Here is a 23,981-nt window from a genome sequence, read left to right as displayed (position 1 = left end):
GCAGGTTGGAAGGGTTTTGGAGGGAGCCTCATCTTGGGGATGACAAAGAGGGGGGACAGAGAAGAGTGCGTTGGAAGCATCTTCCGATTCTGGGGCTATAGTCAGTCGTACCCCACAAACCACCGTCAGCCTGGAAGAGGAGAATGAAGGCAGGGCTGAGCTTGCGTGTCATCAAGCTCGCTGGCATATGGAGAGTGAAGGGCCACGGGGCTGAGAGACAGAGGTTCCGGCTTAGCCGTTAAATGTCCCAAGATAGTTTGCCTCACTGAGCCCTGCTCTGTCTAATTCAGGAGATACTTTCCTTCACCTGCAAAGTGGGATAGTAGTAATATCTTCTATTTGCATAAGGGCCTTACAGATTTCACACGCTTTATCTCATGTAATCCCGACCATACGATGGAAGGGTTTATTGCCTCCTTAGGTGAGGAAGCTGAGCCCTACGGAGGTTAGGAGATTGCCTGAAGCTCCCACAGCTAGTAAGCGACACAGATCAGGATGGCCCCTAGTGGGGAAGAAGAACAGAGAGGGACTTTGGCCGTGACCCAGACATGCCATGGTAACAAACAGGCTTCATCGGTTAGGCTAACTCTGTTTGGTTGAAAATGGCTCTCTGTTGTCACCATGTTGAGAAACACTCTGAGGCTCAGTGAGAAAAGGCGATGAACGACGTGTTAGGGGCGAGGGGCGGGGAGCGCGATGGCCCACAGGCTGCGGGTGACAGCCCAGCCCCGAGTCAGACCCTGGTCTCTGTCATCTCTGCTCTGGGTCCTTCCTCTCTGCCAGTCTAGGAGGTGAAATGCGGGGCGGGCAGCTTGACAGAGAACTAGGGCGGTCCCGCCTTCCAGGCCCTCGCGGGCGGTTGGGGCGGGAGGTGCCTCACTGAGGATGTGGCAGAGGGACAACAGGAGCCCCCCATGGGCATCAGCGGCCGGGATGCTGGCCACGGTCAAGGGTGAACGGTGGCGCTCTACCCCCAGAAGGGGGAGCTCAGGGACAAGCGCCAGAAGCTGCGGCCTTGACCATCAGGGTAGAACGGGAGTGGGAAAGGGGGGGGCTTGAAGGTTGTCAGAAAGTTAGCAAAGCTGTGGAACCCCCTCAGGGATTTCAGGCTGAGCGGTGGGGCTGAGCGGTGGGACGCAGCGGCGTTGTAGAAGGCCCCGGAGCAGCTGAGGGGCGCAGGGGAGGCAGGGGAGCGGTGGGGGTGGAGGGCAGGGAGACCAGGTCACCGCAGCACTTCACGGAGGTGAAGGAGAATCCGAGGCTGGACTAAGGCAGCCTTGAGGGAGACTGAAAGACGCCCACCAAGGCAGAACTGATGAGGCCTAGCGCCCACCTGGACACGGGGCTGGAGGGAAGTCGGGGGCGACTCTGTGCAGGGGGGACCCCCAGAGAAGACTCCCTCTGAAGGCCAGAGGACAGGAATCTGAGCACGCAGATGCTGGAATGCTCCAGACCGAGGGCAGAGGTGAGGAGGGAGGGCTGGAGCCCCAGAGGAAGGGAGACAGGGCCGTGAGAGAGGGTCACGAAGGGCCCCAGGTGCTGCAGGCGTCTGGGGTTGAGGCTGAGGAACGCCCTCGGCTGTGAGGACGAGAGGGTCAGCTGTGCCCTTGAGAACGCTCCCTGCAGCGCCAACTGCCCCCGCAGGGCCCTGCGACCACGGGCAGTGGCTTCCATGTGCTTTGTAGTCTGCACAGACTCTTATTTTTATTGCTATTAAATATTTGATCGAACCATTTGATATTGCTGACATGGGACCTGTTTTTTTTTTCTTTTGATAGGCAATTTTTTTTTAGCGAGAAAGAGGCGGGGGAGGGGGCAGAGGGGGAATCTCAAGCCGACTCCCCACTGAGCTGGGAGCCCAATGCCGCTCAGTCTCAGGACCCTGAGATCCTGACTTGAGCCGGGACCAAGAGTTGGATACTCAGCCCACTGAGCCACCCAGGAGCCCCTGATTGGCAATTTCTTATGGTTCAACCTAGTAGTTAAAAGGAGTGGGCTGGGAAGGGGCATTGGAGGGGGGCGCCGGAAGGAGAGTGCCCAGGGCTGGGGAGCCCTGCCCCCTGGTGGCGGGGAGGTCACCTCCCGTTCCTGGCTGAGGGGCGGATCCCGAGACCCCTCTCCTTCCCTCCCCTCCAGCTGTCTGCACTTTGGACGACCCTCTGCCCCTCTGCCAGTAGCGTAGCATGGGGTCTGTCTAGAAGAAGACAATCTCTCAACTAGGATGATGCCCTCAACCAGTATCTTGGGGGATCAGCTGGGTGTAGATTCCTATGGGGAGACCCTCAGGAGCCCCGGCCAGGTGAGGGCTGGCTGGGGACTCGGGGCCAGCTGCCGCATGCAGCACACGTCTCAAGCAAACATCTTGGTCCTCGCCCTCTTCCTACACCACCTGCCCAGACCCTCAGAGATGTCCCCCAGTGTCCTTGGAAGCCTCTTCAGCCTCCCCTGTCTTACTGTAACAATAGATAACAAACAGAATACGTTATTCATATTAATGCCATTGCTTCTGACTTTTTTTTGGCACCTCAGTTGAGGCGAGGAGGGGTGGGTTGACATCTGGGGGCAGTTGTTCTTCGGAGGTGAGGACCCGGATGGGGCCAGGCCAGGAGGCTCTGGGGATGGCCGGAGCTGGGGCTGAGGGGGCAGCAGTGCATCCTTTGTCCTCAGCTGAACTCTGCACAGAGCCAGGCTCCTCAGCCAGAATCAGGATGCGCAGCCTTGCTAACCCCAGGCGCTGGGTAGGAGCAGACCCTGGCAGGGGGATGACTGCGGGAGGGAGTGTGCTCCGAGTGGGGCGAAGGGTGGGGAGGCAGGTGCATCAAAGAGTCAGTGCCCATCTGTGGCACACACCAGGAAGTCATCCTCGCTCTAGCTGGGGAGAGAGGGGACTTCCGAGATCCCACCCCCTGGGCAGTTCTCTGAAGGAATATGGTTTCCTTCTTGTAGGGGAACAGGAGACAGTGCCTGGAGGTCCGGGCAGAGGAAGGGGCAGTGCTCCTGATCAGCCCACTCTGAAACGCAGGGGTGCTGCTTGGACCGAGGAGAGCAGCTGACATGGCCCCATCTCTGTGTCCTTCCCTCTCTTGACCGGAAAACACACAGAGGGGTCAGAAGGGCCAGACAGGGGTCACAGGCTCCCAGGAAATGCTTTGAAGGCTTTTATCCTTTCTTTTGGTCAGACTATGAGAACTTTCCAAACGTTGACACAAGGGAAGAAAAGCCTATTCTTCCCTGGGCCAGGGCCTTGGTGTCAGGCTGAGGCCAGAGGACGGGAGGGATGGGGAAGGAGCCCGAGGGGTGGCAGACAGAGGCAACAGTGACTCAGCTGGAAAAGCAGGCCCCCGGACACACACACACTGCCCTCCTTTCCCCACCTCAAGATTTGTGTGCATCTGGCTCTCTTTCTATTTGTTTATTTTCTCTGGGGCAGGACGGGAGGGAGATTAATGAATAAAGGCATCCTGTCTGAAAGAACCCCAAACCCAACTCCATTCTTCCTCCAGCCTCGGAGGGCTTACATAACCCGGGACACTTTTCTTACTGGCCTCCCTCTGCTACCCGGCCTCCTTGTCCTCTCCCCCTGTCTCCTTAAGAACACCCGGAAGCCCAGAAAAGCTTCTTTTCAGGCCCCAAAGCAGCAGATCTCCTTGGAAGCCTCCAGGGTCACTATTCAAGTTGGAGTTAGTGTCCAAAGAAGAGATGATATGTTTGGGGACAGGAGGCTGAGTGGCCATTTCCTCTCTCCCCCAAGGGAGGGGGGACGGCTCAGGCTGCACACGGGGTCTTAAAGTGGGAAGGGACCTTGATAATCCTCCAACGCAGGGCCCCCTAAACCCACCCCACAACGGGTCCTGAAAGGCAGAGGGGAAGGGAAGCTATCCAAGAAGATACAGCGATGAGCCGTAATGGGTCACACAGTGGACATCCTTGAAATCTATTTTGTTTTCATTCTACCCTATCATATGTCGTTTGTTTCACATGAAAATAAGATCTTCCCTCAAAGTCTTTGAGGAAAACTGATACCACAGGAAAAATACATTACTTTGAATCCTGTGGCTTGGAGTCCCTACTGGCACACTCGTTTGAGAAGTGGACCGAATACAATGCCCCTTATGCCACAATTAAGGAAATAGTGGCCTGACGGGCTGAGACGTTGCTCGAGGTCACTGCTGGTCAGTGGCCCGGCTGGGTCTCGCACCTGTCTCCTGCTTCCCCGTCCGGCCCCCTTCCCAGCAGGTGACACTGCCTCTTAGCCCCTGGCAGGGTCTTAAAACGTCCCGGTGGCCGATTCGCGCTCGCCATCTCCAGCACACCGTCTCCAGAATGCCGCGCTCGGATGGGCCTGGCCTTGGGTTCCGGGGCTGACAGTGCTCCAAAGCCCTCCGTTTGTGTACAGGGCTTCCCCCCCACATAGCACCGGGGTGCGGTGGGCGGTTACTGGCACAGAGCCAGCTGGTCCCACGACTGCCTGTTTCTGTCCATCCAGTCATTTACGCGCACGCCACAGTGGTTGGTTCAGGACCACCCCCAGGCCTCACCCGAGTGGACTGGTTCACAGCGAGAGCGGGGACCCCTCCGGTCCGGGAGGAAACTGCTGCCCCATTTCCAAACCCCTAAAAAAGGGCTCTTTTCTAGAGGGAAGAAGGAGGCGAACAGGAGGCTGGGGGGCTTACGATGCCTCCACTGATGAAGACCCCTGGGCCTGGGGGTGTAGACGGAGGGCAGAGCGTGAGAGGGAGTTCAAAGGTCAGTGCTGTGATTGGTGGGACAGCAGGCTCTGCCTGCATATCACTGTCTTCACAAAGCGGGATCCGGGAGGCTGAAGGACAACCCGCTCAGACGGGGGAGTGAGCAGGCCGCGGGGAAGGGGGCAAGGACGGAGGGGGTAACGCACGTTAGTATCGGCCAGCACCAAGTACGAAGGCGGCGAGCAGGCAGTGCAGACGGAGGAAGAGGTGGGAAGACAGCTGGGGGCAGAGTCCGAGAAGGAAATGGGGACGGGAGGGACATGCCCCACAAACCTAGGAGAGGGGCCAAGGTGATAAAGCAAACACACAAGAGCATCACTGCCAGTCATGAGATGCTCTCTGGGCGTCACTGCTGGTGACATGTCCAGCCCGGCCGGCCCCGGCTAGCCTCCCAGCAGGTCGAGGTGTCACCTTCTCTGGTGGCTGAGTGTGGAATTTGCTCAGCGAAGGCAAATTCACTGTAGTATTAGCCTGAAAGCTCGAGGAGAAAGGACTTTGGAATCCGGCCAAAGGGTACTGATCTGGGCTCTGCTGCTGGTCAGTTGTGTGGCCCGGGCTCCCCGAACCCCGGGTTCGTCGGGAATTGTGAAGGCAGAAACTCTCCTATAGACTCATTCCGACGATGAAATGTGAAGTGCTGGGGGGGAGGTCCGCCCCCTCCGTCTCCTCCCCTTTCCCTGAACCGAAGGTTAGGAAGAGTAAACAGTCTACAGCCAAAAAAGGAAAATCACCGGCTAGGGCCCCATGGTGAGTAGGCAAGGCCCCGCCCCTCATCCCGGCAGGAGCCTAGGATGCCCCGCCCACACTCCACACTGTGACTGCTGCCCAGACCCCCTCATCTGGGGACCCAAACTTTATTTTTTTTCTTTAAATTTTTTATTGTTATGTTAATCACCATACATTACATCATTAGTTTTTGATGCAGTGTTCCATGATTCATTGTTTGTACATAACACCCAGTGCTCCATGCAGAACCTGCCCTCTTTAATACCCATCACCAGGCTAACCCATCCCCCCACCCCCCTCCCCTCTAGAACCCTCGGTTTGTTTTTCAGAGTCCATTGTCTCTCATGGTTCGTCTCCCCCTCCAGTTTCCCCCCTTCATTCTTCCCTTCCTGCTATCTTCTTTTTTTTTTCTTAACATATATCACATTATTTGTTTCAGAGGTACAGATCTGTGATTCAACAGTCTTGCACAATTCACAGCGCTCACCATAGCACATACCCTCCCCAATGTCTATCACCCAGCCACCCCATCCCTCCCACCCCACCCCCCCTCCAGCAACCCTCAGTTTGTTTCCTGAGATTAAGAAGTCCTCATATCAGTGAGGTCGTAGGATACATGTCTTTCTCTGATTGACTTAGTTCACTCAGCCTAACACCCTCCAGTTCCATCCACGTCGTTGCAAATGGCAAGATCTCATTCCTTTTGATGGCTGCGTAATATTTGTATACATATATGTTGTATATGTATACCATTGTATATATATACCACATCTTCTTTATCCATTCCTCTGTCGATGGACATCTTGGCTCTTTCCACAGTTTGGCTATTGTGGACACTGCTGCTATAAACGTCGGGGTGCACGTATCCCTTCGGATCCCTACATTTGTATCTTTGGGGTAAATACCCAGTAGTGCAATTGCTGGATCGTACGGTAGCTCTATTTTCAACTTTTTGAGGAACCTCCATACCATTTTCCAGAGTGGTTGCACCAGCTTGCATTTCCACCAACAGTGTAGGAGGGTTCTCTGGGGACCCAACCTTTAAACACAGGAGGCTGGCCACAAAGCAGAGGTGTTGGGGGATGGGAGCACATCACTGTTGTCCCAATTTGTCCTATTAAGGGTCTTTCTTGTGCTCCCAACACTTCAGCCAAAATGAACGGTTCCTGCTCCCTGGCTGGCTCTGGATTTTCTCCAGACTTATAGCTTCTGCTCATACTACTCCCTTCCCTTCCCTGGAAGCGCCTCCTTCTCTCTGACCCCCCAGGTCCCCTTCTCCATGTGTCTCAATCTTGCCTAACCTTCAGGCCCGGTCTCAATGCCACCTTTCTCTGTCAAGTCCTTCTCTTGAGTCAGACAGCCAGGTATGTAGCAACCCCTGGTTGTTCGTTACTGAACTTGTTTCCTGCTCTAAATGGGGATAATACCATTCTTATGGGGTTGCTCCCTGGGGCTAAATGTCACCTTTCCCTTTGCAGATTCCCCTAGTACCTCCAGGATACATTGTCTAGGGTACTTGCCACTTCCTGCCTCTGTTATGGTTGCCTACCTTACTGGCTTGGAAGGTCCTCCAGGCCAGAATCTACATCTAATTCATTGCCCCAACTCTAGGGTCTTATTTAGAATCTGGCACCCAGGAGATGCTAAAGAAAGTGCCATGTAAATGTGTGATCCCACAGCTGAAACTGCACGGATCTTCCTACAGTGGCAACATCACCACAGACCAGGACATCTCTGCTGGTTTGCACATCTGTTAGTGTTGATAACTAGTTTGGGGGGTTTCCATGTGTTCAGGAAAAAGAGAAAACATGTAAAAAATCGAGAGAAGACACAGACAAGAAGGAAGGATGTGAAGGCCTCAGAGGAGAGGCTCTGGACCAGAGTGAAGTTCTGTCCGTGCAGGATGAGAGCCCCCACCCTGCGGGAGGTGCCGTCTGTTTCCAGTTCTCTCCCTTCTGCTCATTCATTCACTCCTGAAATATTTCTGGAGCACCTTCCTATGTGTCATACATTGTGCTAATCACATGTCAGGGCCATGAAAATGTATTATGCCTGAATCCTTAGTTCAGTAAGCGTATTTGTAGTAGAAGAGAGGTCATGTGCCAGATCGATGTCCCATAAAACCTACAGATGGTGATGTGTGTATGTGTGTGTATGGAGACTCAGAAGAGGGAGGTGTTACTTAAGGCTGTGGGGATCAGAGGCTTCACGGAAGAGGGGTCATTTGAACCGGGCTCTGAAGGATATCTTGGGTATGTAGGGACAAGGACAGAGGGGAGGCCAGGGAGGGAGAGGAGCACGAACGCACGGGTGTGTTCCGCAGGGAGCAGGGAGCAGTTGGTTTGCCTGAAGCTCAGCATAGGAGAGAAGAGGTGGGAAATAAGTCTGGAAGAGGGTTTGGAGGCAGATCAGGGAGGGCCATTTATGCCCGATCCTTGGTTGATGGTGCAGCGACATTAGCATGTTTTGAGCCGGGGAGGATGCCGAGATGGTGACAGTGTAATGAAAAAAGTGGAGGGCTGGAAGATGGAGGACCTGAGCGGGAGGCCAGCTACACACTTCACGGAGTCCCATCACCTCTCCCAGACTCGGCTTCCTCAGTCAGGAAATAAGGATTCTCCTCTGAATACCTCGTAGGCGTTGAAACTGGATAAAGCCTCGTGGGGTCGTGACATGAGAAGAGTGGCGGTCGCAGTGTCGCAAGGATTTGAGGCGGGAAAGATCGGGCAGGAGCTGCGTGGAGGCTGGTGCGGTGATTCAGCCAAAAGGAGGAAAGGACCCGACGTCAGGCCAGGAGACTAAGGGAAGAGGCACAGCTCCCGGCATCAGATGGATGTTGACACGAGGAAGGAGAGTCTGGTGGCCCCGGGAGTGTGAGTGCGGTAACCCAGAGGCTGGTGGCGCCGTTAACTATTTAGGAAACCAGAAGGGCAGCAGGGAGGAGGGAGGATTCGTTCACGTCCGGGAATGAAGGCAGTGAGAATCAGGACCCAGAGCTCCTTTCAGGCAAGTTGCTCTTTGCTCTTGCTCTTCCCTGCCCCTCCAACCTGACAGGTTGGAGGAGAAGGTGCCTCCGCACGGCTCCTGGGAGGGGTTCGAAGCATCCTTTCCAGCCCCTTACCTGGCATGGTCCACCCCAATGCCCACAGCCATTTACGAACTCATTTTCTCTCTCTCCATCCTGCCGCTGACCCAGAGGAGAGCCCGGGCTGATGCCCCAAGGACTTGCTTTCTCCCGCCTTCGAAGGAAGTGTTTGTAACCGGCTGCCGCGGTAGTGGGGCCGCCCGGAGCCTGGCTCCCTCCCATGGCACCGTGGCTCCCCCTGGAGGTCTCCAGAAGCGCGGCATCACCATCTCCCGAGCCTCGGTCTGGATGGGCCTGCGGGTGTCATTCCTGCACACTCAGGCTTTAGTAACTAACTGTCCCCGATACTGGGGAAACAGTGGAAGTCCCAGGCCGGGGCCTTAAGTGAAGGGCTCACAGGCGACACACAATGGTGAACACACCATTGCAAAGCACTCTGATGTTCTAAAATAGGAATGTGTACAAGACTGGGCTTCATAAACCCACGCTGGGGTGAGGCCAGGGAGACACAGGACACCCGCTATTTCTTGGATGGTCCGGGAAGGCTTCAAAGGGGGCAACTAACACTTGAGTTGCGTTCTGAAAGCTGAGCAGGAGGTCGGCGGGTAGGCATGGAGCAGTGCGAGAGCAGGTCCAAAGGCAGGGAGGATGAAACAACAGGCTCTGCAGAGCTGGGGTCCAGGGGGTGTGTAGAAAAACGGCAGGAACAAAGCCAATGAGTAGGCAGAGACCAAACCATGAAGGGCCTTGAAGGCTATGCTCAGAGGCTTGCAGCTTATCCTAAAAGCAGTGGGGAACCATGGATCAATTTAGTCACGAGAGTCCCAAGAGCAGCGTGTCCTTGCTCCAGAGCAGAGCTGTATGCCAGAAGGGCTCTGAAGAACCCGTTCGATCTGGACAATAAATGACTCGTGAGCTCTCAGGGGAAGCTAGGCCCGTCTACAGGCACGAAGCAGGAGGTGAGAGTGGTGTTTGTAGAGGACGCAGGCCGGACACCCCTGTGGGTATGACCGGCCTTTGTTTTAGAGAAATAGTCATTCGTACAATTCTTAGAGCGTGAAGCGGATGGTCTCTGTTTCTGTCTCTTCACCACTCGGGGGCTGGTTGTGTCTTCAGACACTGTCCCTGGTGTGGGGCTGGGACGGTTTTGGGGGAAACAGCACCCTCTAGAGGGAGGTGTGTGTGTGTTCCAGGTGGGGCAGCGGCGGCCGGTTTCCGGGGCTGGGGCCGCTCCCTTCCCGGGAGCCTGGCCAGCTTGGGGGCGGGGCGCAGCGGATGGTGGATGGCTCGGACTCGGGCCACCGTGGAGAACAAAGCTGCCTGGCTGTGGGAGGTGGCACACCAACAGGTGCACAGCTGGAGGCTGCAATCACAACAAAGAGTTCTAGCCGGGAGCCCAAATCTGCAGGGCCACGAATCTGTAGTCCTGAGGCGGGGCTCTGGAAGCTCCAGGCTCTGTCTTTGGTGGCTCGGCTGTGATCCTCCCTACAGGGCACCACAAGGCACTTCCTGAGACCCTGAGACCCATGGGGAGGAACCTGGGGGACCCAGAAGCAGTTGCTGTAATTCAAAAGTTCTGGGGGCGCCTGGCTGGCTTGGTCAGTGGAGCGTGTGATCCTTGATCTCAGGGTTGTGAATTTGGGCCCCATGCTGGGTGTGGAGCCTACTTAAAAAAAAAAAAAAAAGAAAAAAGAAAAGGGTCCGGACCAGGAGCCGGAGGACCAGGTTCTGGTCCAACTCTACCACTAATCTGCTTGGGGCAAATCTCTGAGCCTGATTCTAATGATGACTTTTGTACTTAGTTCAGGGTGTGAGGGTCAAATTACATATTTTAAGAACTGCCATGTGATATATAATCATAGACTATTGTTTTGGGAATGATAAGCAAGCCTTCCCTTGGGCCCCAAGAGCTTCCGTTCCTCAAGATATGTGGAATCTTTCCTCTGCACGAACAAAGCTGGGACTTTGATGGCGGATCCCCGGATGTCACCACAGGAAGTGTGGGGGGGAGATGGCGCAGAGGGGGCAGGCATCCTGATCCTCCATGAGCGTGGGTGAAAGCTTACAGACGGTCCTTAACCTCCGTCCCAAGCTTTAGTTCCCTCTACAGAATCTTGGCAAAGTGCTTGTCCATCCTGCCCGTGAACCCCTCCGGGGACAGAGCACGCTGTACCTTTGGAGAAGCTCTTCCCACATTTGGATGTCCCGATTGTTACATTGTTCTTTGTCATATCAATATCTTTGAGACTCAAAACTGCAAGTACAGGATAAGCAGATCAGAGCAGAATCAACAATCTCCTTATTCTACATACTTTAATTTGCCTAAAGTAGCTTAAAATAGCATTGCTTTTTTGGCAACCAAAATGCATCACGTCTTTCCGATCCAGAATTGCTCAGGTAATATTTGGACCCCGATACATACACACATACACAATAACTATATTTTTTGTTAGAATTGGCGCACTCCTCTGACTCCTTTTGGATCCTAATTCTGCCCAGACCTTGTATTTGCAATCCGTCCCTGCTTTGTGTCATCCACATAACTGATGGCCATGTGTCCTATAGTTTTGAATAAAATTAATGTTACGAACATTGAATAGGGTAAGGCCAAAGATAAAGCTCTCCGGTACATCACTAGAAAATAGATTCCAGGCTATCATGATCCACTCACGAGTACCACTGATTTTTGTATGTTTTAGTCCCCCAAATCAGAGCAGCATTCTGTTCGTTTTTCTCGGTCTTATCCCCAAGGACATAATGAGAGATCTTGTCAAAAACCTTGCATAGATACACTTTATCTATTGCATTTCTCTGACTTGTTTATCTAGTAACCTTGTCCTGGAAGGAAGTTAGTTTAGTTGATGTGACTTGTTCTTGGTAACCCTCATGCTGGGTCCTACCGATAACTGCCCTTCCCCCAACCTGCCCAAGTGCTCACATACTCAGTCTTTTTTTCTTCTTTTTAAAGATTTATTTATTTGAGAGAAAGAGAGAGAGACAGAGACAGAGACAGAGAGAGAGGGGCAGAGGGGGAGGGAGAGAGAGAGAAGCTCAAGCGGACTCCCAGCTGAGCCTGGAGCCTGATCTCACGACCCTGAGATCATGACCTGAGCTGAAATCAAGCGTCAGACGCTTAACCAACTGAGGCACCACATACTCACAGTCTTAACGCTCTATTCTAGAATCTTGCCTTGGGCCAATATCTTACCTGTTTGTCTGTAGTTTGTGAAATGTATCTTGTTTTTCTTTTTGAAAATTAAAAGTATGTTCACTCATCCACAACTTTGCAGCATTTTCTCTGTCCGTTAATAGTTCCTCAGAATCTCTGAGAGGTTTCACATCTTTTCCAGTTTGAGGATCAAATGAGAAGACACGCTAATCTGTAAACTTTAAAATGGTACAGAGATGCAGGTGCTGTGCATGTTTTTTTTTTTTTTAATATTATTGCTACTACTGAGTACTGAATGGGGCTTTACTTGGGCTCTAAACAATAATTCTTCAAACTTCAGAATTATTGAGCTTCTCCTTTGCTCCCAAGTAGCTAAGGGAAGTGCATGGCATCCAGCTCTGGCTGAGTGGTCTCACTCAGACAAAAGTTCCAAGTGGGTGGAGGCTGGCAAAACAGGCTCCTGGTTGCTTCTGAACATTCCGGGATTCTCATCCATTGGTGATCACCAGTCTAGTGCCTACCTGGGTGGGTGTTTGAATGGGCCCAAAGAGTTTCATGTTCCAGGTGTCAGATCATGGGGAAGATGGGGTAAGGGAGCAGTGTGAAGAATGATAAAATGCAATGGTTCAGATTTTTTTGGAACAGAGAATGTGATGAGCCTCTTTGTTCTACAAGGACCAACCGCCCGCCCCGCCCCCCCGCCCGAGGTCACCCTCCTCCTTCCCAGAAGGTCTGGCTACCAGATCCAGAGTCCAAGGGCTCCAGTGACTGAACTCCTTCCTCTGCTGGAAAAGTACAAGTTACTCCTTGGGCAGGGGTGATGGCACCTTGTAGGAAGCGAGCTGTCTCCTATTTCAGAGCCTTGTGCCACTTTCTTCTATCAGGACAAACAGCAATCCTGAATGCGAGCACGTGCGGACGTAAGTGCTAACTAATATACACGAACTCTCCTACTTGACTCGGTCAAGGCGACTTTGCCATGGCGACCTGGCATTTCCCCCAGTCCTTGGGAAAACATTCCCGCACCACCAGGAGGCCTCGGCATGATGCTTCTCCTTCACCATGGCTCAGTTGTTTTTGCTTGGGTCCTGTCTGTGCTCTTCCCACCCTCACCCCGCCACCGACCCAGACTGAGTTCCCCCCACATGATGCAAATCGATGATGATAGTGATGGTGATGATAAAGGAATAATAGTAATCATAATAAGACATAGTGAAATGGTCTGGGGGCTCAGAGGACATCTTGAAGGGTAGAAGGATGGGCGGTTTCTGCTGTTTCCTGAGCCAGATGAGTATCTTGGCGTCACTAGTGAGTACTGACTTGGGGCTGGGGGAAAGGTGGCGAAATTAAGGGTTTGTGTGTTTTAAGGGGGGTTGGCCTGCAACGATTTCAACAGGATAGTCTTTCTTGCTCTGCCATTCGTGAGGGAGGGGATCCTATTTCAGAATGAGTGATCTTCCCAGAACTGGCTTTGTGGGGAACAGAGACCAGTAGAGCCCTCTCTTCTCGCCCCACCTTCAAGGAACTGTGAGCTTATGACTCTTTCTTTTCTGCATCTCCCAAGAATTGCAAGTTATCAGACTGCATTGTGATTATTTGCTCACTGAATGTGTCTCGCTCACTAGGCTGTGAGTCCTTGGGGCGCAAGGATGATGTCATTTTTCTTGTTGACTCACCAGCGTCTTGCGCAGCGCCTGGCATACAGCAAGCGCTCATAAATATTGGCTAATACTAAGAACAAGTCAGCGGCACCAAACGGATGTGACTTCCTCCTTCGCGTTGAGGGGTGGCTAGGCGTTGGCCGGATTTCTGCAATAACCTCCATTATGCTGTCTTGCTCCCGGCAGATGACATCAGTCGCCAAGGTGTATTACAGTCAGACCACCCAGACGGAAAGCCGGCCCCTCGTGGGCCCAGTGGTCCGGCGGCGCCGAGTGCTGACCAAGGACGGCCGCAGCAACGTGAAAATGGAGCACATCGCTGACAAGCGCTTCCTCTACCTCAAGGACCTGTGGACCACCTTCATTGACATGCAGTGGCGTTACAAGCTACTGCTCTTCTCAGCGACCTTTGCAGGCACCTGGTTCCTCTTTGGTGTGGTGTGGTATCTGGTTGCAGTGGCCCATGGGGACCTGCTGGAGCTGGGCCCCCCCGCCAACCACACCCCCTGTGTGGTGCAGGTGCACACGCTCACCGGGGCCTTCCTCTTCTCCCTTGAATCCCAGACCACCATTGGCTATGGCTTCCGCTACATCAGTGAGGAGTGCCCACTGGCCATCGTGCTCCTGATCGCCCAGCTGGTGCTCACCACCATCCTGGAGATCTTCATCACGGGCACCTTCCTGGCCAAGATCGCCCGGCCCAAGAAGCGGGCAGAGACCATCCGCTTCAGCCAGCACGCGGTCGTCGCTGCGCATGACGGGAAGCCCTGCCTCATGATCCGAGTGGCCAACATGCGTAAGAGCCTCCTCATTGGCTGCCAGGTGACAGGCAAACTGCTTCAGACCCACCAGACCAAAGAGGGTGAGAACATCCGGCTCAACCAGGTCAATGTGACTTTCCAAGTCGACACGGCCTCTGACAGCCCCTTCCTCATTCTACCCCTCACGTTCTACCATGTGGTGGATGAGACCAGTCCCCTGAAAGACCTCCCCCTCCGCAGTGGCGAGGGTGACTTTGAGCTGGTGCTGATCCTCAGCGGGACGGTGGAATCCACCAGTGCCACCTGCCAAGTGCGTACTTCCTACCTGCCGGAGGAGATTCTCTGGGGCTATGAGTTCACACCTGCCATCTCGCTGTCAGCCAGTGGCAAATACATAGCTGACTTCAGCCTTTTTGACCAAGTTGTGAAAGTGGCCCCTCCCAGTGGCCTCCGCGACAGCACTGTTCGCTATGGAGACCCAGAGAAGCTCAAGTTGGAGGAGTCATTACGGGAGCAAGCTGAGAAGGAGGGCAGTGCCCTTAGTGTGCGCATCAGCAATGTCTGATGGCCTGGTGTCCCACCTCCCCATCCCTCTGGTCTCTCCTCTTTGGCATCCTGGGTGAGGGCTGTTACCCAGGCTTACTGGGGAGTCCCAGAAGCACCCATCCTCCACTCCCTCTGCTTCAACCTGGTGGCCTGTGGCTAGGCGAGGCCAACTGGAGTCTGGGCTTTCCTTCCATTGTCCCCTTCACCTCACCCCACTTCCACCTGATGCACAACTCCCTTACGCCAGGATGGGGAAGGAGAGGGAAGATTAGGCTGAAGTGACTTAGAACGCCTCAGCCATGCTTGGAGACTCACATTAGGAGGACCATTGCAGTTGGATGGATAGACTCCCCCCACCTCCCGCCACCACCAAGTTGGGTGACTTGAGGCTGGAGCCCCCACCCGCCTTTAATTTCCCACGCAGCTAGTTCCCTAAGGCAAGACTCTTGACAGTCCTTTTGGGGTCTGTGCCCTTAGAAATATGGGAATCTGGAATTCATTTATCCTGGGTTCTCTACCAACCCCTGTTGAAAGAAGTCCGAGTTTTTCATAGTGTGGTTCATTTCTGCTGGCAAATTCGGACTATAACCTAGAATCCTGGTCACCAGTTTTCCTCTACTTTCTCAAGTGGACCCTCCCTTCAGATACCCAGTTCTCTCACTGCTGCCTCTGCTCCCAGAGAATTGAGGCTGACCCAGGAAATGTTAAACAGTCACAACCACCACACCAGCACCCGTCCTGGAATCCGAACTCATTAGTGTGGAGGGACTAATGCAGAGCTTTTGTCCAAAACCTTGACCCTATTCTGCACACAGCCCTGGGAGGATTCGTTTCCTGGTGACCTCTGGATGGGATGAGCCTTGCCAGTATGTTCCCAGGCCCCACAGAAAGGTCTAGAAATGATGTTCTAGATACTTACAGGGCCCAGAATCCCTAGGAAAGTGACATCAACCCTACCATGCAGGATGAGTAAATTCTCAGATTTCCAGACTGCTGTGTGAAGCCTCTGGGAATTGGGGGTGCTTTATTAGGGTTTGGGCCAGGGCAGAACTCTGTGGCCGGCAGACACAGGCTGTCACCCCTACCTGTGTCCCTCTGACGGTGCGGGCTATTTCATTAGTCAGTGCTGGGAGGGAAGGGGACCACGCCTCCTGGTCAAATAACCCGGGTCTCCCTTAGCCATTCCTGAGAGTTGGGATAAAGTGGGCGCCAGCCCCATCTCCACTTTCCTCTGCCACGAAGCCACCTTCAGGTGCGTTAAAGGGCACACTTTGGGAGATCAACTTCAGGCTGTTCCTTGTTCCCTGGTGGGGGCTTGGGAGGGGCCAAGAAGGGCATATGGGCACCAGAACTTTAGTCTCTAAAGCCCTAAATCCCAAGAGTGCCTCCTGGTCTCATTTAGGTACCAAGGAACTGTCCCCCTTGCCCCCACAGTGGCTTGGTGTAGAGTCCGTGCATGAATCAAGTGTCGGGTTGTTCAGGTGGACTCGGTCGATTGTTACAAGCTACACACTTACCCAGAATGTGTACGTGCGTCTGCGTGCGGAGCTTTACAGAGAAACTCACACGGTTCTGAGGATGGACCCATGGTCACCACAAGATCCACGTAAGATCCTCTTATGTGCATCTTTCCTTGAACTTGGCTAACTACAACTTCAAAAGGAAGACCCTTCATTCTTCACTGACCGCAAACCCCACCAACACTCCCTAGCTCTCAAGAAAACAAGAACCAGAAAAACTTGAAAATCCGACACAGAGAACAGAAGCCAGTTTCTAGGCTCTCAACGTTATTCAACATGAGACTTACCTGATTTCTTCCCATGTGTAAAGGCCCAAAGTACTGGAGTGTGTGTGTGTGTCTGTGTGTGTGTGCGCGCGCACGCACGTACCGTCTTCTCCATTAGCAAGCCATCCTCCACTAGTTTCTTCTGCACACAGCTGCGTCCCTCCCAAGGGAAATCCTTTCTCCCTAGTCCCCTGCTGTCTACTCTAGGCCCCCAGACTCTGCTCAGATTCTTGCATAACAGAATGAGGACATTTTCTGACTTAACCTTTTTGATTCTCCTCCATGACCCCAGACTTTGCTCTAAGCTGCACTTTAAGTCATACTGTCCTTTTAATACAGCCTGGCTGACTCTCCCTTAAGCTTCCCCAGAGAACAGCCCCGCTCCCGCCCCCCCACCAATCAGCTCTTTACACTGTGGCCTCTTCCTCGGAGCTGAAATCCTTCTTCGGGCTATCGGACCAGCTTGAGGATCAGCCAGGTCTGGTGAGAAATGGGCCCTGTAGACTTGGAATGTCAGGACAGTGCTAGGCACCGATGTTAACGGGGAGATGCCAGACGGGCAAAACGACCGATGGGGGAGGGTACTCAGGGTGTGACAATGACAAAGGGTGCTGCTGAGGGACCCAGTGAAATCAATGAAACCCGAGTCTCCCTTGGATCAGCAGATGAGACGTAGGTGGAGGCTCGGGAAGTAGGGCATGATACATATGGAAGGTTGACCTAAGGAGAAAGAGACAGAGATAATATATATGTAGAGAGATGTATATAGATGTATATAGGAGCAAATATACTGAATGTACAGAAAGGAGATGTTAGCGTGGGGGCAGGTATCTTGCTCTGGTTTTGGGGCAGGACTCCCCTCCCCGGATTTCCAGACTCTTGACCAGTGATCCTGGTTTCGAGGTGGAAGCGAGATAGTGGAGAAGGCTTTCGGGTTTGATGATGGGAGAGGGAGGCGTGGAAGCCGCTCTTCGTAAGTGGGGAGACGCCCACTGCAGCTCCTGATAATGCGGGCTGAGGCCCAGGACGAGGGAGACAGGGGGAGAACGCAGGGGGCAGCCGCTGGGGCCACGGGCATCTACAACCCACTTCTGCGTGCTTCACCCCCACGGTGTCCTGTCACTGTAGCACTTTTTTTTTTTTTTTTTGGTTTTAAAATAAAAGCACCTTCCGTGTCCTTTTCTTGAAGTACACTGTATGTCTCCTTCCTCCACAGGGCTGGGGGCCATGGCAGCTCCAGCTCGCTGGGGGAAGGCTGTCCAACCAGGAGCTGAGTGCTTCGGTGTGTGGGCGGCACTGATGGGACGCCCCGACCCTAGCCTCCAAACGCCAGGACTGTAGAGGTGTGGGCCTCACGCTGGGCCCAAGGCCGTGGCCCGGCCCTCTACATGGCTGCAAGCAGCCCAAATGCTCTCTGTGCCAGAAGAGTCCCAGTCCTGGCACTGGGTTTGCCAGGGGGGAGGCAAGGCAAACAGGAGGAGGGGGGTTATCAGCTGCCCCGGGGGAGGCTGTGGTTCCATGAGAGGCTTCCGAAATCCTGACTCTTCTCCGCCTCGTTATCCACCACCCATCTCTGCCAGCTAATAAGACCATCCAAGGATTTCCCTCTGAAGCCTGAGCAAAGAAGCCAGCTATAATATTGCTACAAATCGGGGATACTGCCCCCTCCCCAAGGCTGCTACCCTGGTCCTTTCCCCTGCTGGTTAACCTAGTTTCTTTGTAACAGGTAACACGCCACCCTTGCTGTAGATAAACAGCTCGGTCATGGCCAGCTCTACCGAAGCACGAGTGTCCGGGGACAGCTTTTCCAGTTACCACATTAAAGACTAAAACAGGTCAAATTTACCTAGTAAAAAAAGACGTGAACTTGTTTGGTTTATTTTACTTAATTTTAGTCTGCTGCTGAATAAAATGGACGAATCTCTGTTCTTTACTCCAGCATCTTTTAGAAATAGAAGCCAATCCTAGTATTGGGGTCTGAACCCACAGGCCTAGCTAAGAATGGAGGGTTGAGTGAGGCTGAGCTGGGAGGACTGAGCACATGGCCAGGCCCTCCCCCTTCACTGCCGTCATCCACTCCCTACCTCATTCCCGTAGCTCCATCATCAACCTTAGGATCCTTTAGCAAATACCTTTTCACACTGTTCTTAAAGGATTTAAAAAAAAAAAAAAGCTAAAACTCAGAAATCTGAGTATTGGTTCAGCTCAATCCCGGAAAGTCAGGTTGCTCTGAATCCTGGGCATCGTCCCTTTCAGCCAGTGATTCACGTGCCCAATTTCCCTTCCATGCTACTGTGTATAGACATTCCTTATATATCGTCGAGGCTCTACGAGCCTATTTGTTTCATTGTTGGGCACTTTGCCCCAACATTCAGAGAAATGGATTTCTCTTCTACTCTTATCCATCGCTTACCTGAAAAAGATCCGGTTGTCAATACCCAGTCCTGAACCCTCTCGGACAAGAGGTAACACATCCCAGTCACTGACTCCTGTTCCCCAGAAATGGAAGGAAGAGGGAGGAGGGAGAAACGGGGTCTCTTATCGTCATCAACAGATACTTACCTAAAATGTTTAGGCAACAATAGTTTAGGGATGGGTCATAAGACATATGAGATACAGGATATATGAAATATACAGTCCCTTATACTTTGAAGGAACTTGCAAACTTGTGAGGAAAACCAGGTATATTACAAGTCGCACACACTAAGGGCCAGATATACCATCAACGACATGTTCTAAGAGTGAGCCGCCCGTGGAAATTCCTCACGGGGACAGGCACTAGGCAAGGGAAGGTTCCGATCTATGAGATCTAGTTAGAACACATTTGACCTAAGATTCAAGAAAAAATCAGCAAATACTGAGTTCCTATTATGTGGAAGGTACCACTCAACTAAGAAAGAGGAGACGTGACGCACGCCATAAGGACTTTGCACCTGCTATTCTTCTGCGGAACTCCTTACCGCTTGCCAACCCCAGCCTTGCTCACTCTTACTATGCCCATCTCAGACCAAAACGTCTGTTAAAAGCTATGGTTGCACCGCAAACCCATCTTTCATAGCACTTACCAGAGCAGCAACTGTACTTGTGAATTTACTGGACTAATGTGTCTCACTCGCTAGACTTTTAAGTGCCACGTGAATGGGACTCATGTCAGCATTTGGTCACCAGCAGAGCCTGGCACTTCGCCTGGGACCTGCACATATGTTGCTCAATAAATGTAGCAGAAGCAAGGGAAGAGGGAGGGAAGAAATATGTCTCAAGTTCACACAGCTAGTACACAGTGCAGCTCGTACACTTGTTAAATACCCATAAAAGATTTAGGTATCATATTTCATAAGGCATGACATAATTGTCAAAAAAAAAGAGAACAGACAATAAGCTCCACTGTTTTGCAAGGGGAGAGATAATTTCCACTAGTTAAGGTCTAGGGAGAGTTTCGAGGAGTTGAGGTTAGAGTCCAGCATCAAAGGACAAATAGTATTTAGATAAGTGAAGAGAAACAGGCTTCTCTGTAGGTGGTACGAGGAAAAGTACTGTAGGAAGAAAGCACAGGCATATTATGTAAAGGATGGGTTATAAACCTAGAAGAGAGGGCTTTATAGGTGAATAGATTGAAAAGGCAGGGTCATGGAGGGACTGAGTATCAGGCTAAATGGTCTATTATTTTTTTTTTTTTCTATAGGCAGCTGGGAGCCATTGAAGATATTTGAGGAAGGAAAGAATCTAATTAAAGTACTATTTATGAATATCAACCTAGCAGGAAAATTGAGAGACAGGAGACACTAAACCAGTTAAGAGACTTTCAAAAGCTTGGGGGAAAGGTAATTGCCAGAGATCCTAGTGTAGTGGAGGTGGTCGGTACATATTATTAAATGGAGCTGTTGAAGGTCTGGACTAAGGTACCGGACACTGAGCATGAAAAGAATTAGGAATAGATTCCAAAGAAATTACAAAGCAGGAAATATAAGCAAGATCTATAAAAAACAAAACGAGGAAAGTGACTGAATCAGCCGGTACTCCAGCAGAAAACAGAGGGTATACTCAAAGAGCTATTACGGATAGGATTTAACGGAGGGATTATTTATGAAGGTGTAGGCAGGGCTAATAAGCCAACAAGGGATGGTGAGGCACCCAGGGCCCCCCCACAGCAGGAAAGCCTTTACCAGTCTTAAACCTGGTGGGATGGTGACCGGAAACTGGTGAGAGTTGTAGCCAAGGGAGGGGGCTGTGGCTCCAATGGAAGCAGTGGCCTTAGGCAGCAAGACTCAGCCACCGCCAAAGATCTGCTAGCATCTCCCACTGGCTTATTCTCATGGGGTGCCAGACGGCAGGGAAGATGGGGTGATGCTGCCCAGAACAGGGCAAAAAAGATGGCGAATAGATCTGGAAAGCTAAAGAGAGCAAAACAGTATAGTGACCAAGCTCAAGGCCCTGGCTAAGGATGCTGGGGATAAGCTACGCACGTGTGTAGCTGGCCCTACTAGGGCAAAAGCCTGGAGGCAGCCAGTGAAAGGGGTAATCAGAAGGACTGTACGTGATAGCTCAAGAGGTAATGAACAGCTGAGCATCTGAAAAAAGCTGGAGCTCTTGTGGAAAGAGGTAAGAAATAGAATCCCTGAGCCCAGTGCACAATGCTCAGGACGGGCTCCTTAAAGCCTGGAATACTTCTGTCCCACCCAGAAACTGGAAGGGAAGTCGGACCTCCCTGTCCAAATTATTTTCCTGGACCCCAGTCCCTTCTTTAGTCCCACAACCAATATCTGTATCTCACGCCTTTGACTTCAGTGACCCCAGTGGAGTTTCCTTTCATTAACTTATTTCCTTATCTGCCCAATTTGGTGCCTCCCACCTATTTAATGGGTAAGCTCTATAGGGTCAAATGGGTTGAGGCCTTTCTGCCACACTACCTAAACCAGCCCCGCGAGAGGGACCATCACTGAGTTAATCCTCAGACACGTACCTTCCATATCCTCTACTCTCTGGGACTAAGCTTCACTTAGCTATCACTGGCAGAGAGAATAATCAGAGCTAGAGTCACAGTGAGAGCAAATATCTGAAAGATTCAGACAGATCAAATGAGAGGAGGCAGAGAAGGAAATCAAAATTCATCATCAACATTTTATTTACAGGTTAGCCACACAGTAGTTAGAAAGAGAATTGCTTTTGTGTTCCAGCTCTGCCATTAGTTGATGATGTGATTTAGGAAAACTACTTCACCTCCGGAAGTCTTGATTTCTTCATCTGTGAAGGTAGCATATCCACCTTACATGAAAAGTATTTAGCACAATGCCCGACACACTGCAAATAAGTTTCCAACAGAGCTAGCTGTTGGGAATCATCAGCAGCAGCATGGTGACGTGCTACCACTGTATGCGTAGCTAGTGTGCTGCAAAAAACCAAACAAACAAACAAAAAAAACAGTTAAAAGTAACTGTTACTTTTAACAGGGGCGCCTGGGTGGCTCAGTTGGTTAGGCATCTGACTTGGGCTCACGTTATGATCTCAGGGTCCCGGGATTGAGACGAACCCCATGTCAGGCTCTCTGCTCAGCAGGGAGCCTGCTTCTCCCTCTGCCTGCCACTCCCCCTGCTTGTGCTCTGTCTCTCTCTGTCAAATAAATAAATAAAATCTTAAAAAAAAAAGAAAGAAAGAAAAGAAAAAGTAACTACCAACATGAGGTATATAATTACACTAAGGCACATAAAAGGAGAAAGAGGTATCAGAATATGAATATGGAATGTATACGATTAACATGGTTCATCCAAAGGAAAAATGTAAATTGTATGATGGATGAGACAGGGGTCGGGGGGGGGCTGGGGGGTACAATCCTGGGAGCTGCATGTTGAGGCTGAAGGGAGTCATCTTACTCTCTTTATTCTAGTCGAGAAAACTTCCCCTAGGAAGCCAGATCAATCTGTAAAATGAAGTCAGTATTTGCTGAACATTTATAATGTGCTTAAGACTGCAATAAATTATGAGTAACTGAAAAAAAAAAACTAAGGTAAAATATAATCCCTAACTCAAAAACCCCACAATCTCATTGAAAAGGTTATATTACTTAAAATGAATTATGGCATTTGCAATTCTGCAGACTAAGAGCAACACATACCCACAGAAGGGAAAGAGCTAATGGGCGGGAGTGCTTGGTGAGCAATTCAGAGGAGCAGGGGCTGGAGGGTGGGGAGGGGGAGAAGGGGGCAGAACTTGAGATAGGTAAGGATATTGGAAAGACAAAAGGACTGGGAGCTGCGAGCACTCCCAGGATGCCACTCTGGAGGGACTCTGGCCTAAGAGGGACATCCAAAATCAATTCAACTTCTACTGAATGCCTACTGTAAGTCTGCTAATGTGTTGGGCACTGAGGTTCAGAAAAGAACCAGATAATCTCTGTTCTCAAAGACCTCAAAGTGTCCTGACAAAAAGGAGAAAAGGGAAACAAAAAATCAGGTGTCCGGGCGCCTGGCTGGTTCAGTCCGCTAAGTGTCGGACTTCAGCTGAGGTCGTGATCTCAGGGTCCTGGGACTGAGCCCCGGCTTGGGCTCCCTGCTCAGCCGGGAGTATGCTTCTCCCTCTCCCTCTGCCGCTTCCCCCCCCCGCCCGCCCCGTGCTCTCTCTCTCAAATAAATAAAATCTTAAAAAAAAAAATCAGGTGTCACAGGGCACTGTGACAAATGCTGTAATAAAGAGTGGTCACTCCAGAAGAGAGGGCCGGGCCCTGGGCTGGCAGGCAGCACTGGACAGGGCGTAGGAAGCAGGCAGGGTCTTCTGAGGGAATGACCTTCTAGAGTTTGGAGTCCCGCCACCCAGTCCGTCCAGCCTCGGGGGGCAGGAGGCAGCGGCGCCAGGACGTGCTCTTAGGCGTTAACACCTGAGCTGCGGCCTGAAGAGTCAAGTGCTGGCTGGGGACGGGAAGGCAACCGGCACACAAGGAAGGAAGAGCCAAGTCCGCAGCGGCGAGGCCCCGGGGCACCTTTCCCGGCCTCGCCTCCCACCCCTCCACCCAGGGCTGCCGGAAAAGACACCGGCCGCCCAGCTCACTTCGAGCGTGGACACAGAAGGTATAGTTTCAAAACAGGGATACGTCCCGGGCACGCCCACGACACGCGCGCTCGGCCCGGCCCACGAGCGCCGGTTACCGGCGAGCTGGCGGTGGGACGCCCGGCAAGCGATCTCACTCTCGGGCCTCCGGCCCGGGGCCGGGGACGAGGCTGGAAGCTCCGTCCGTCCCTGGCTCCGTCTCCGCAGAACGGAGCCGCGGCGTGGGAAGGGGCGTCACGCGAAGAGGACAGCCTCCCCGCTCCGCGACCAGGGGCGCCCGCCTCCAGCGCCAGTGGACCACACCTCCCGCAACGACCGGAAGTCCCGCCCCCGCCGAAGGAAGGAGCGGCAGCGACACAGCCAATCCAGAGGCAGGCAACCTCGGCCGGGCCGCTGAGAGCGCCGCGCCGCACCTCCCGCCGGAAGCGGGACGCGGGGCGGGGCGTTCTGCCGGAAGCTGC

The 23,981-nt window shown here is 52.4% G+C and overlaps 1 protein-coding gene across 2 annotated transcripts in view; it reads left to right on the top strand.

The window, feature by feature from the left end:
• Positions 1-15,459, top strand: part of KCNJ10 (potassium inwardly rectifying channel subfamily J member 10) — a 28,080-nt gene extending 12,621 nt beyond the window's left edge. Inside the window, exons 2-3 of one of the 2 annotated variants that reach the window (XM_073888258.1) lie at positions 8,112-8,347; positions 13,576-15,459. In XM_073888258.1, the coding sequence (XP_073744359.1) occupies positions 13,576-14,715 (1,140 nt within the window). In that variant the 5' untranslated portion in view covers positions 8,112-8,347 and the 3' untranslated portion in view covers positions 14,716-15,459. The remainder of the gene's footprint in view (positions 1-8,111; positions 8,348-13,575) is intronic. The other variant, XM_025860752.2, reaches the window with a different exon arrangement.
• Positions 15,460-23,981: the final 8,522 nt, after the last annotated feature.

This window comes from Callorhinus ursinus, unplaced genomic scaffold (assembly GCF_003265705.2).
Source record: "Callorhinus ursinus isolate GAN/ISIS: 27379988/994484 unplaced genomic scaffold, GSC_fseal_2.0 scaffold88, whole genome shotgun sequence".
Taxonomy (NCBI): Eukaryota; Metazoa; Chordata; class Mammalia; order Carnivora; family Otariidae; genus Callorhinus; species Callorhinus ursinus.
The sequence above is the reverse complement of the archived record's forward strand: the minus strand, read 5'-3'. Positions and strand labels throughout refer to the sequence as shown.